This window comes from Oncorhynchus kisutch, linkage group LG13 (genome assembly GCF_002021735.2).
Source record: "Oncorhynchus kisutch isolate 150728-3 linkage group LG13, Okis_V2, whole genome shotgun sequence".
Taxonomy (NCBI): Eukaryota; Metazoa; Chordata; class Actinopteri; order Salmoniformes; family Salmonidae; genus Oncorhynchus; species Oncorhynchus kisutch.
Window position 1 is genome coordinate 43,576,508 of NC_034186.2, and position 14,538 is coordinate 43,591,045.

At 47.9% G+C, this 14,538-nt stretch overlaps 1 protein-coding gene across 9 annotated transcripts in view; it reads left to right on the forward strand.

Annotated features, from left to right (window-relative positions):
* The window catches only part of nfia (nuclear factor I/A), a 188,497-nt gene that overhangs the window by 147,564 nt on the left and 26,395 nt on the right, over positions 1–14,538 (forward strand). For 6 of the 9 annotated variants that reach the window (XM_031786323.1, XM_031786326.1, XM_031786322.1 and 3 more), the window contains exons 5-8: positions 397–514; positions 2,533–2,660; positions 3,942–3,992; positions 8,700–8,834. In XM_031786323.1, coding sequence (XP_031642183.1) covers positions 397–514; positions 2,533–2,660; positions 3,942–3,992; positions 8,700–8,834 — 432 coding nt within the window. The remainder of the gene's footprint in view (positions 1–396; positions 515–2,532; positions 2,661–3,941; positions 3,993–8,699; positions 8,835–14,538) is intronic. The other 3 variants (XM_031786328.1, XM_031786330.1, XM_031786329.1) reach the window with 2 other exon arrangements.

Genomic DNA, 14,538 nt, shown 5'->3' on the forward strand with positions numbered 1-14,538 from the left:
CTCTCTCTCCTCATCTCTCCTCATCTCTCCTCATCTGCTCCTCTCTCCCTCCTCCTCCTCTCCCTCATCTCTCCTCATCTCTCCTCAGCTCTCTCTCCCTCTCCCTCTCTCCTCATCTCTCCTCATCTCTCCTCCAGCTCTCTCCTCTCCCCCTCCTCTCCTCATTCTCTCCTCATCTCTCCTCTCCGTCCCCCTCCTCTCTCCTCATCTCTCTCATCTCTCCTCAGCTCTCCGGGGGGTCTTCCCTCTCTTCCTCATCTCTCCTCATCTCTCCTCTCCCTCTCTCCTTCATCTCTCCTCATCTCTCCTCATCTCTCCTCTCCCTCTCTCCTCATCTCTCCTCATCTCTCCTCATCTCTCCTCTCCCTCTCCTCCTCATCTCTCCTCTCTCTCTAGCCCCAATCGCAGCGGGAACGGGTCCTAACTTCTCGCTGGCGGACTTGGACAGCTCCTCCTACTACAGCATGAGCCCCGGGGCCATGAGGCGACCCTTACCAAGTACCTCCTCCAGCAGGTAACCACACACACACACACACACACACACACACACACAGAATGAGAGGGACACACACGCAAACAATCACACACCCTCACGCACACACAGAATGAGAGGGACACACGCAAACAAGCACACACCCTCACGCACCCACAGAATGAGAGGGACACACACGCAAACAGGCACACACACTCACGCACACACACAAGCATGCACCCGCAAGCGTGCGCACACACACACACACAGAACACACACACACAGGGCTTGCTCATTCTCCGAGCAAGACCCTTACCTCACAGTGTGTATTTGCTCAAGTGCACGTTTGTGCGTTCAAACCAATGTGTGTGTTTAGGAGCGCATTTATGTGTGTTTCTCTCAAACGCAAACACACACACACCCATTCTGACTCTGCCCGTTACTCAGGAGACAGCCCACGCACCGTGTAAGGTCTGAAAGAGCAGCTACACACACAGAGCCTGGAGGCACTGCTCACTGAACTGGGCTCAACCTCCAACCTACCATCTCCTGTACCGTACTCACATAATGACTGCAAGATATCCATCCTTTCTAATGGAAAGTGTTGCACTGTATACGCTCTAGCATACACACACACACACACACACACACACACACACACACACACACACACACACTCTCCATGTGCATTGGTTAAACTTGCGCATGTTAAATGCACATGGGTTTGCATATGTGTATGCGCGGGCGCTGTGCGTGCAGGTTCGGATGCACGTGCGTGTGCGAGAGTATGTGTGCACACGTTGGCGCGCACGCATGTGTGTGTGTCTCCGCACACCCGTGTGCGTCAAGCCCACGTGAGCCAGCGGCCTCGCTCTCCGTCCAGCCTCCTCCCTACCGAAGTGAACACGGCTGAACAAGGAGGCTGTGAGTGTGTGTGTGAGTGTGTGTGTGTGTGTGCGTGCCCCGCCTCTAATTATGCAATTAGGAGGGAAACCCGCCAGCAGACATCACACACACACACACAAAGAAATGTCAGAACCAACGGCAAGGGAAACAACTGCTTCCCCATTCACACCCTTGTCCCTATATAGTGTACTTTTGATCTTAGCCCTATGGGATACCTATGGGCCCTGGTCAAAGGAAGTTCATCATATAAAGGGAATAGGGAGCCATTTGAGACGCCCCCTAGCAGTCGTCTGGTAGATATACACACACACCAGCACCAAACCACTGTCCATGTGTGGAGTGATACTGTGTGAAGCAGAGAGCAGTGTGGGACAGGCTTTGATGGGAGGCCCCGGTGTGGCCGCAAGTAGGAGCCCAACACACACACACGTGCGCAGACACACGGATGCATGCTTACATACAGACAGAATACACACACACACCCGTTAACCCAAATGCATAGGCTACATCCTAACTGTATACACATCAAACACAAACATATACAGACCCCCCCCCCCCCACACACACACACACATAACCTGGTAGACTCAGGCCAGCCGTGTGTGTCAGTCCCAGGCTCTTGATCCTTGGCCAGAGTTGCCACTGTTAAAGAGGATTACATTCATCTGGCCTGCCTCTCTCTCCGGGGGATGGCTGCATTCATCAGATGATACCCCTATGTACACACACACACACACTCCATATTCTGGCTGATGCAGAGCATGGAAGTTGATCCACAGGCATGGGCACCAGACACAAAGAGATCAACCATTTAACGTACACACACACACACACACACACACTGTGTTTCTATAAAGACACCAGTGACAATATACTTCTTGTCGACACATTTAGATCATGACTGAATGTACGATTTTATGAGTGAAGATATTTAAACAGTGGTATTGTCATTAAACTCTAAGCGCTAAGGAATGGCCTCTGAATAGCACTGAAACATTGCTAGCAGGCGTTCACCCTTGTACCTGTGTGTGTGTGTGTGTGTGTGTGTGTGTGTGTGTGTGTGTGTGTGTGTGTGTGGTGTGTGTGTGTCTGTGTGTGTGTGTCTGTGTGTCTGTGTCTGTGTCTGTGTGTCTGTGTGTCTGTGTTCCCACCAGCTCGGCCAAGAGGATCAAGTGTATGGAGGATGAGGTGGACAGTCCAGGAGAGGAGTCCTACTACCCGGGCCAGGGTCGCTCCCCGGGCAGCGGCAGCCAGGCCAGCAGCTGGCACGAAGTGGAACCAGGTACGTACTGCTGTAAGCTGCCAACCGACCTGCCCTTAATGCCAACACCCCTGTAACACACCTTTACCCTGATACCCTCCCTACTCTTACTACTACGATTGTACATAGCTCTTCTCCTCTGCTAGAGAAGGAGTGGTGTGTGTGTGTGTGTGTGTGTGTGTGTGTGTGTGTGTGTGTGTGTGTGTGTGTGTGTGTGTGTGTGTGTGTGTGTGTGTGTGTGTGTGTGTGTGTGTGTGTGTGTGTGTGTGTGTGTGTGTGTGTGTGAGTGTGTGTGTGTCAAGAGTGAGAATGTAGGATTGTGTCTAAACAGTGAGGGGGAGAATCGTGTCCTGTCTCTTCCTTGTCTGTCTGAGTCTGTCTCGACCTCACGCGTCACCAACGATTTCCATTCTTACATAAAGCGAAGGCTCACATGATAATTTTTCAGAACCACTTTTGGACTTTATATACTTTTTTTACAAAGGTGATTTGTCTTGATGGGCAATTTGCCATTTTGCAGCTTGCCTCTGGAAAGTCCAGTGTCCTACCCTGTGTGCTCACAAGCTCAGAATATCAGGATGCTTTTACTTTATGGGTAACTTAATAGCGCCGTCGAGCCCATGGGCTTTTCCCCCGCCATTTTATGGCTCACCTTCATGGTATTAACGATGACATGAATACTATTACTAACATGTTGTGATCCATGAAGGGAGTGGTCCCGGGGTGTGTTTGTGGTTTGGGAATTTTAGGGAGGAGTTGCTCAGAGGCCCGTTTTCAGAGTGCGAGGACTGGCGGCGGGTGTGTGTGTGTTCGTTTTTCAATGGTGCGTCTGTGTTCGTGTTTCTGTTGCGTGTTCCAAGAGGATAGAAATTCGACACGGCGTCAACGAGTGCCTAAGCATGAGTTAAACAGGCTGTGCGAGTATGTTTGCTTACTGTGTGTGTGTGTGTGTGTGTGTGTGTGTGTGTGTGTGTGTGTGTGTGTGTGTGTGTGTGTGTGTGTGTGTGTGTGTGTGTGTGTGTGTGTGTGTGTGTGTGTGTGTGTGTGTGCGTTTGTGTGTGTTCTTTTGTATTTGTGTGTGTGTGTGTGTGTATGCTTTTGTGAATGGGTGTGTGTGATTTGTATGTGTAACGTGACCCCCGGCCAGCATTCCCTCACGGGAACAGGACTGACATGCATACTTAATTGATGAGGTAATGCTCCATATTCTCTCCTAACGCTACACTATATTCACCCTGCCTCTTTTTTTTGTTTTTTTTTCCCCCCTGTTTCTTTCCCCCCTTTCCTTTTGTCTCTCAAAAGCTGGATATAAACTGCGTGGCTCGCTAGCTAGTTCGTTCATCTCAAGACAAGGTAAAGATGCATTACTGTTTCCAATTTCACCTCCCGTCCTATGTTGCCCCCCCCCCCCCCAGTCCCCTACCCCCCTCCAAATCAGGAGGTTCTGTAGTTGGTTGTGGTATCGAGTTTTGTGGTTGGTGTTTTGTATTGTCCAGGTTTCCCCCCCACCTACCCTCCCCCCTCCACCTCTCCCTCACTGTGTGTGATTGTGACGAAAAATAGTGGGACTGAAACAGATCCTTGCGGCACACCTTAGGCCTTATACCTGCACTGTGTCTGTACTGTAGCATGGGGCTCATGTCCATTTGAATCCTGACTGTGCACCATGATATGTACATTCAAGCGACTCCACCCATTTTATATCTTAAGTGTCTGTCAACAACTTCAGTACATATTGTCTACGTATTCAGAGCAAATTGTAGCTACACCCTCCCACCTCACAGCCCCCATCACCAACCGGGGTGTGGACTGTGTGTCTGTGTTTGCATACATTTTCCGTGAACATGTGTCTTGGTGCCTGTGTCCTTGTTTATCTACACCCCGAGTTGGAACATTACAAGCTGACACATGAATGTCTGCGTTACGCATGTCTGCCTGTTCGCATTCTCCCGATTGCTCGGGATTCCGATTTTCATCGTCATCCAAACTTCCAGCTTCACCCCCCCCATGTGTCATTATATTTTTCCTTTGTCATCCTGTTGAGCATTGCGATGTTGTTTGACGGTGGACTTGGCTCTTGTTGATGTCCAGTTGGCTTGCTTTTTTGGTTTGTTTGTGGTTACCGAGACACGCGCGCGCGTGTGTGTGTGTGTGTTGAAACACTCGATGACATTAGGACAAGTGTGACACGTCAACAAGCTGCTGAAGTCTTGTCTGGTGTGTGTGTGGCCCTTTCACCACGGTGGGGACAGAGTTATAATTAGCCGCAGCTCGTGAAAGTGCATCCCGCGGAACGGCCTGCCATCCATTTCCCAGGTAACCCACGACAGGTCTCAGGAACACGTCACTCACATGGCCGCCTCGACGGGGCTTCAATAGCTAAGTGTCAGAGGGAGGGAGTGTGTGCGCGTCTCTGCGTGTGTGTATTTTGTCTGCTTGGGAGTGTGTGAAGGGGGTTAAGCAATGCGCTGAGCTGTATGTCTCAACTGACTGTTCAAGGAAGAAGTTGTTTCATCAATTAACATGTCCAGAAGAAGACTTACTCAATCCACATATTTCATAGGTTAAAGTTCGGGAGCGTAATCGCATTTCATTGTATTTGAACATTATCTACACCCGCTTCCTGATATGTCTCCACCTATCAGAGAAGGCGTTGTGGAGCAGACATGACTCTGCACGTTGTTGTCCTTGGCATTGATAAGGCCGTCTGTATTCACGGCTGAACCTGCCCTGCTTGTCCACTCGGGTAAAGGACCTTTCTCCATTATAGCCTGTCTGGCTGCTGTGCATGCCCACTTGCACACCCTGAGTTGGGGCAAAGCAGGGATAGCTTGGGCCTGATTGATGCTTGCCGGAGAAGAGGCCTCGGAAGCAGGGGAGACGGATGGACAGCAGAGAAAGACGAGGAGGGGGGCGGATGCTCGATACAGAATCGCCTGCCCGCCAGCCAGCAGGCTTGTCAATTTGTCAGAGGCAGGAGAGAGCAAAGGAGAGAGCAAAGGAGAGAGGGGGGATGGAGAGAGACGGAGGGAGAGAAGCGGCCCCTCTATGTGTAATAACGCCTCGGAATGGGGAAAGTGCTGAGTACAGCCCAGCTCTGATTCCACCTGACAGAATCTTTTTAAGTGTTCATTACTCACTCTCAGACTTCAGGCCCTTCACACACACACACACAAGCAAGAAAACACACAAGCAAGTGCACACAGTTGCATTCCCCCACACACACACACACACACACACACACACACACACACACACACACACACACACACACGCAATCTCTCTCTCAGTCCAGATGTTTTGCCTCCCAGTCTCAGCCCCTATACCCACTTTCTCCTATTCATTCTCTCTCTCTACCTCTCTTTCCCTCTTCTCTATCTCACTTCACGCATACCTCTATGAATCTCTATCTCTTCTTGAATCACGTCCACCCAGAGCTTCCTGGGCACACGACCCCATTCCCTAGCACATGAAGAAGACTCTATAGTCTACAATAGCTGCCTGCACACTGAACTTACTGTTACAGCAGAAAGCCTTTGAATATGATCCTGGCCATTAGCACACAAATCAACCTGTTGACTCCAGCCCAAGTCTGAGCCTCCTGCCCCTTCCAGACCCTCCAGCCTCTCCTATTGCTTGGTCTATGCTACCCTATTGGAGAGGGACCAGCCCAGCGGGCCTCTGAAGCTAGCTAGCTAGCCGCCGCCGCTAACACCACTTCAAAGGACCAGGTACAGTAATGAATGGGCAGAATTGTTCTCCGAAGGTTCTCCCCCTCAAAGAGCACGGCCAACGTTTGGTCTGACCCCTCCCCTGTCTTTCATCTCTCTGCTTCACACAGCCCATGGGATCATGGTGTTTATGGTTCTGACGGCCCATGCGTGGTGCAATTGGTCACAAACCTCCTCGGGATTTGAAAAGGGCGACTCGTCTTTGGTGGCCACCCAAACGTCAGATGTTTTTTCCCATGCTTGACTGCCGCTCTCTCGCTCTAGAAGTTGTGGTTACTGTTGTTCGTGTTGTTTATGAGGCTGGGGCTTCAAATATATATATATATGCACTTCCAGTGGCTTTAGAGAAGGTGTTTGAGATCAAAGTAGACATTCAGCAATATGCCTGATAAGACTTGCGTTTCAATTGAAATGATAGGTCTTTATATGGTGAACAAGTGTGTATCTGAGGGATGAATGCTGTGTGCTTCTCAGCCATTGTGGAGCTTCTAATTGAGTGAAAGTGTATGTTGAATGTGGGTTTGTAGACCTGTGTTTGTTCGTCTGTGTGCCCTCTTGTTTCTTGATCGCTGGGATACTTTGTATGGTGTCAGTATGACCTGGTCTCTTTGTGTTGAAAGCAGCCAACCCTCTCCTCTTGATGTTCTCTAAACTGTGACTGTGTGTCCATCCTCCAACCTGCCCCCACCCTAGAGAAGTTTCCCCTAACTGGTCCAAGAGCAGATATTATTTACCCCCCAAATGGCTAAGGTTACGATTGGGGGCTGTGCAAACTGATCCTATATATATATATATATATATATATATATATATATATATATATATATATTGGACCATATATATGGTTAGGGTCTACTTCTACCTTAAGTCCTTCCCTTTCCAACTCAGTTTGATCAAACAGCCTTCCCCAAACACCCTTCTTTATCCAACGGAGGGCAATTACTAGTCAGTCCTTCCATCTCTTTCTTTATCTCCCTCTCCCACTGCCTGAAAGGGGAAAGGAGTCTGCGAGTCATGGAGACTTCTGTGTCATTTAGGGCTAGATTGACACACACACTTTTTACACACAGACCTCTGTCCATTGACACAGACCCATCTAGAGACTTCAGAGCCCAACTCCAATGCTTTCAAGACGAGCTAGAAAAAGGCTAAATCCAGCTCTGCTTGGTGCATGATCTTTTCGGAATGTCGAAAGGAATGTTTAATTCTTCCATAACAAAAATGAGAGGCATTACAATTATTAAGAAACTTTATTCTTAGACTAATATTTTAAAAGCCATTTAGTTTTTATCAGGGGCATTAGTTTTACCTTGTATGGTGTACAGAGTTTGCATAATTTAGACCATTCCATTGGTGCATCTGGCAAGGTAAAACGAAAGCATCCAGTGTGGTTGGGGTGTGGTCAGATAGAGCTTTGATTGGCTGTGGTGAACAACCAATTACAGTAGAGACTGAATATGAACCATACAAATAACATTATCATGCATGGTCTCTCTATTGACTATTCTCTTTGGCTTAAACTCTTGTGGAAAATGCTATCTGAGCCCATTGCTCACATTAACCCAGCAAAGCCCCAGTACACACTGGACAGGACTGTGTGACCATGCTGTGTGCTTTGCCACTAGGACCTTACCTGTCTACTATACCATCTATTCCTCCTTCCCCTATTTTTACCATTCCTACATCTCTCTCTTAACCCTAAACCCCCATCAGTCCACGGATAATGCATGTCTATTCATTCTATATATTTTTGGGCCCATTTTCTGGTATGGAAATGATATCATTCATTTATTAACAACTAACCTCAACTCGATAAAAATAAAATAAAATCTACATTTTCTAATTAGTGCTGTTCTCCTGGAATTTCATAAACTTTTCTCAAAAAACTTTAACTGAATAGGCAAAGAGGTCCTTACAAAATGGCAATCAATGCACACGTATGTACTTCTGAGCTATGCTTCTCAAAAGTAATACAGTAACTTAGCTTCTGTATCATCATCAAATCCCTAACATTGTTAGATGGATTAACATTGAGGACCCTGCAAACAGCAAAGGTGAGGATTTTTGGAAATATCTTTAAAAATAATAATTGCGACGCAAGGCACAACACTATCTGTATTCCCCTTTAAAGACCGGCCTCCACTCGTACAGTAGCCTATGCTGCGCTCCGTTGGGCCCTGACCACTCCCCTTTCCTCCCCCCAACCCCCTAGTCTGGCCCCCACGCCTCGCCAACCCCCCTTCCTCCACACTCTCTCACCTGTGAACCCAGCCTGTGAGTCTCAGTGCCCTTTCCTTATTAAATGTCACTTATCAATCATTCTTGCCAGGGATGCCATCGCCCACCACATTAAAGAAGTCAGAGAAGTGTGGTTTCAGCAGCCCTGTCGTGCCTTCGCAGACCACCTCCTCCCCCCGAACGGCATTCACACACCATCATCGGCCTGTCATTACAGGACCTAGAGGTGAGGTCCCCCCACCCCCAACCGTGTCATCCCTGGCTCTCCCTAGTTCACCACCTATAACTGCCTACTCCCCTCTGTCAGATAAGGGCTGTAGAGAGATAGACAAAGCAGAGTGCTCCTTGTGGCTGGTGCTGCTGTGTGTGTGGCTCTGCTCAAACTTAGTGTTGCTACTGTAAGTGTGTTGTACAGCAGTGTTTCCCATCACCGGTCCTGGAGGACCCCCAACCGTACATATTTTTGTTGTGGCCCCAGACAAGCACACCTGATTCTACTTGTCAACTAATCATCAAGCCCTTGACTGGTTGAATCAGGTGTTTTTGTCTGGGGCTTCAACAAAAATGTGTGCTGTTGGGGATACTTGAGGACCGGAAGTTGGGAAACACTGTTGTTCAGTTTCTGCTTTGTGGGTTTGAGTGCGAGATCCCATCCCCCTTTCACACTTGGTGATTAGTTCCGTGTGCACGTGCGTGTTTGTGTGTGTCTGTTTTTGTGCGTGCGTGTATGGGCCGGCTGTGGGTTTAGCCGGGAATGGTCATGTCAGAACACGAGTTCATATTTTTACTGTGAGTGTAATCCACAGATGACCTCACCAAGGCAAGCTGCTTTCCCTTTGGCCGGTTTGGTTTATATATTATGACTTATTACCATATAGCCATAAATGTAGACCACACAGGTTTATACGATATGAATGTTTCAGGAGACCAGTAACTAACATTGAAATGAGTAATCGTCATAGATCATTAGCTGTAGGTGCTACTTTCTGAACTATTATCCAAGTATTAGGACGGGTCCTAAATGGCATAGGGCCGTAGGGCTCTGGTCCTAGTAGTGACCTTTAAAGGGAATCGGGTTCTGTTTTGGGGACAGCGTTACAGTATAGTGTGGTTATCCGGGAGCTTTGTTTCCTGTCCTGGCCACCAGCAGTATTTGCTTTAGCGAGGCAATGCTTTTCGTTTGAGGGGGAAAATATGGGTCATCCAAACATTGTTTTGCACTCTGTTGCTTTGTCCAGGCTAGTGTTCTTGCAGTTTGAGAAATGGGTTGAGGAACGTGTAGTCCTATAGTGTTCGTATAGCTTTTCTTTTTTTAAATTCGCCATTTTATTTATTCTTATTTTTCAACCGGTCTCCCCTTTTGTTCGTACTCACTGCTAAGCTCGGTTGCAGATAACTGTGCGTCGGTTAATGTGGAACACGTTAGGAAGACAATCCATTGACAATGAGCACTTTGAGCTCTCTGTGTTGTCAAGCAGCTAGCTAGCTTGTCATCACTGTCTGTCTGAGAGAAGGTAGTCGTCACAAGCACACACACACACCACTGTTTCGTTGATGTCTTCCATCTGCAGTGGGGGGGGATTACTACAGGCTTGATGTCCATAATATTTTGACCTATAAAAAAACGTTAAAACCCACTGGGGCTTAAAGGTTGAGGCTTGGGGGGGATTAATTTGTGTCAGTAAGTAGTATAACTGTCACATTTAGGATGTTGTGTTCTACGCTCACATAACAGGCCAAAATGGTGGGGTTCATTCATCTTCATAAGTCGAGCCGGTTGTCATGTCTCTGTTTGGTTGACTTCAACCGATCTCATCTGTAATTGATTTATTATAGTTGGAGCGCCTTCTTCACGCCCCACGTTCCTTTTGAAACGTTAGCCGAACCCGTTGAGCCGCGAGACGTAGGTGTCGTCACAGGGCGCCACAATTTGGCAAACAAAGACTCGCGAGCCGCACGGTTCGTTAGCTTGACTTCTCGTCTTCAAAAGGGCTATTAAAACGGTCTTCTTTCGTTGTCTCCCTCTGCACTCTCCTCAGCAGCCTCCTCCCACGGGTTCGCACACACACACACACACACACACACACACACACACACACACACACACACACACACACACACACACACACACACACACACACACACACACAGCCACCTGTGGATATATCTCCAAGTGAAAACCACCCTTCTCAGTCATAATAAGGGAGTGATTTTTGTTTTGTATCATTTTTTTTCCCAGCATCCCTGTGGAACGCTTTCCACACCTTGTAGAGTCCATGCCCCGACAAATTGAGGCTGTTCTGGAACTCAATATTAGGAAGGTGTTTTTAGAGTTTGGTATACTCAGTGTATTACCACTAGAATATTACTAGTATTTTATATATTCCTGCTACCGGTCACTGTTTACAGGTGTTCTTAATGTTTGTACGCTCAGTGTATAATATATTTTTCAACTAGAAGTTGGCAGTGGGGGTAAAATAGAACAAAGTGGTAGGTGGGGGAAGAAAAAGCCACCGAACCAATTCAATTTGTAAAGTGGAACTAATCCGTAGCACTTTTCTATTGGCCATGCAGCACCACATGTAGGCCCAGACCACAATGGAGCCCGCTGCTCCCTCCCTCGCTCCTTCTTTCCCTCCCTCCTTCCTTCCCTCCCTCCCTCCCTCCCTCCCTCCCTCCCTCCCTCCCTCCCTCCCTCCCTCCCTCCCTCCCTCCCTCCCTCCCTCCCTCCCTCCCTCCCTCCCTCCCTCCCTCCCTCCCTCCCTCCCTCCCTCCCTCCCTCCCTCCCTCCCTCCCTCCCTCCCTCCATCTCTCCTTCTTTCCCTCCCACCATCTCCCACCAGCTGTCTGAAGCCTTAGCCAGCTTCCCGTCTTGTTCCCTCCCCTCCCACGTCATGATAATTTACATATTTGACCCGGGGAGGGGGGGGGGCGATGCCCCTGGACCCCCTCCAGATTAGCTACAGGCCCACCCACTGGGCGCGTGTGGGGAGGACCTGCTGTCCATCCAGACCCACTTTCATCTCTCCTCCATAATGACGCGTTAAAGTCACAGCTAACAGGCCTCGCTTAGAGCCCCAGTGAAAGGCCCTCAGAGACCCTGCTGGGAATGCTGTACCCTACCTCCTCGCCCTCCCCTCCAAGCTACAGCTAGTCCCCTCGGAGTTGAATGGATGAGAATGGGGGCACGGGGCTACAGAGCCCATAGTTAGCGTACTAGCAGGCTAGCAGCATATCAGCTGCTTCAACATATTTGATATCCTCCCCATTGTCCCAACAATGTGGCGTTAGTCACCTTCAGCACAATGTGAGGCATCGCTCACGAGGCGAAGTCCAAATAAACCCCGGAGAGGGAGAGAAGAGAAGAGGGAGCTTATTCAGGGAGTTATGAGCTGTGCTGTGTCTGCTGTCAGGAATACATCTTTCTCTGTAGCAGTGGCAGGTTACTCCACCCACCCCTCTAACAGGCCTTAACACTGTTACCCCAATTTCTCCTTTACCACCTGTGGAGTCTTTTCAAATCAGCAGTGTCATAACAGGACGAATGCTCACTAACAGGGCTGTAGAGACGTGTGCACAAAGAGAGAGAGAAATAAGCTTTTTGTGCGTATGGAACATTTCCGGGATCTTTTATTTCAGCTCACGAAGCATTTTTGTTCCGTATGGACAATTCAGATATGAGGTGATTGATGGGAATGACAAGAAGTATTGACAGGGCTCACCTAACCCATTTTAAAGCAGACTGAATGTTGCGCTGACGAGGTAATGGTGAGTACAGCATTCAGTCGGGTATTAACCAGGCTAGCGGTCCCCCAGGATCATGCAGTAAATGCAGTAAAGATGGGTTTAAGGGGTAGAGTAGCAGCCCCCCTCCGCATGCTAAAAGCCTTTTTGGGCTCATTAGTTGACAAGCTGGGACATGGGCGCAAAACTTAGTTTACTCACAACTTCTCCCCTGGAAAATATTCATCAGAGCATAAATGAGGAACATAACATGTGAGCAAGGCTATTAAAGTAATTGGAAATCGTTCTCGAACACTTAAGTTTAGTCTCCCCCAGAAATAAATAATGCTTCCTAATTGACGCTGGCCATTTGTGTAATGGACATTGGCGGACCCCTCTTGGACCGGCCCAAGCCGGTCGGCACAGTGGGACAGGAGCTGGTCAGTGGCCAGGGAGGCAGCGGTCAATCACTCAGACTCTACGGCCATATACTGGACGGGGTAAGCGATGATAAGTGGCAGTGATCCAGAGACTAAGGGTGCATCCAAAATTGCACCCTATTCCCTACATACTGCACTACTTTTGACCAGATCCCATTTAAGGGCATTTTGGACACAGCCATAAGTGACACCCCTCAATGGTAGTCTACTTAGATAATCTGCCTCGCTAGCTAACGTTGTGACGAGCGGGAGGTATAAAAACACCAATGATTGATTATGATTCTAATGGGGGACATAGTACCTCCTTGAGTTGTGTGTGCGTGTGCACGTGTCAAGTTTGTCTGTGCCTGTGCGTGTACGACTGCAAGTGTGACAGGGTGTTTTATAAGCACAAGTCATTTTTCCAACAATTGTTTACAGACAGATGTTTTCACTTATAATTCACTGTATCACAATTCCAGTGGGTCAGAAGTTTACATACACTAAGTTGACTGTGCCTTTAAACAGCTTGGAAAAGTCCAGAAAATGATGTCATGGCTTTAGAAGCTTCTGATAGGCTAATTGACATCATTTGAGTCAATTGGAGGTGTACCTGTGGATGCATTTCAAGGCCTACCTTCAAACTCAGTGCCTCATTGCTTGACATCATGACCTTAAAACAATTGTAGACCTCCACAAGTCTGGTTCATCCTTGGGAGCAATTTCGAAACACCTGAAGGTACCATGTTCATCTGTTCAAACAATAGTATGCAAGAATATACACCATGGGACCATGCAGCCGTCATACCTCTCAGGAAGGAGATGCGTTCTGTCTCCTAGAGATGAACGTACTTTGGTGTGAATAGTGCAAATCAATCAAGAACAACTGCAAAGGACCTTGTGAAGATGCTGGAGGAAACAGGTACAAAAGTATCTATATCCACAGTAAAACGAGTCCTATATTGACATAACCTGAAAGGCCGCTCAGCAAGGAAGAAGCCAGCTCCAAAACCGCAATAAAAATGCAAGACTACGGTTTGCAGCTGCACATGGGGACAAAAATCTTACTGTCCTCTGGTCTATAAGGAAAAAGGGGGAGGCTTGCAAGCCGAAGAACACCATCCCAACCGTGAAGCATGGGGGTGGCAGCATCATGTTGTGGTGGTGCTTTGCTGCAAGAGGGACTGGTGCATTTCACAAAATCGATGGCATCACGAGGAAGTAGAATTATGTGGATACATTGAAATAACATCTCAAGACATCAGTCAGGAAGTTAAAGCTTGGTCGCAAATGGGTCTTCCAAATGGACAATGATACCAAGCATACTTCCAAAGTTGTGGCAAAATGGCTTAAGGACAACAAAGTCAAGGTATTGGAGTGTCCAACACAAAGCCCTGACCTCAATCCCATAGAAAATATGTGGGCAGAACTGAAAAAGTGTGTGCGTGCAAGGAGGCCTACAAACCTGACTCGGTTACACCATCTCTGTCAGGAGTAATGGGCCAAAATTCACCCAACTTATTGTGGGAAGCTTGTGGAAGGCTACCAGAAACAATTGAATGGCAATGCTACCAAATACTAATTGAGTGTATGTAAACTTCTGTGTGGTATACAGAATGTGATGAAAGAAATAAAAGCTGAAATAAATAATTCTCTCTACTATTATTCTGACATTTCACATTCTTAAAATAAAGTGGTGATCCTAACTGACCTAAGGCAGGGAATTTTTACGAGGATTAAACGTCAGGAATTGTGGAAAACTGAGCTTAAATGTATTTGGCTAAGGTG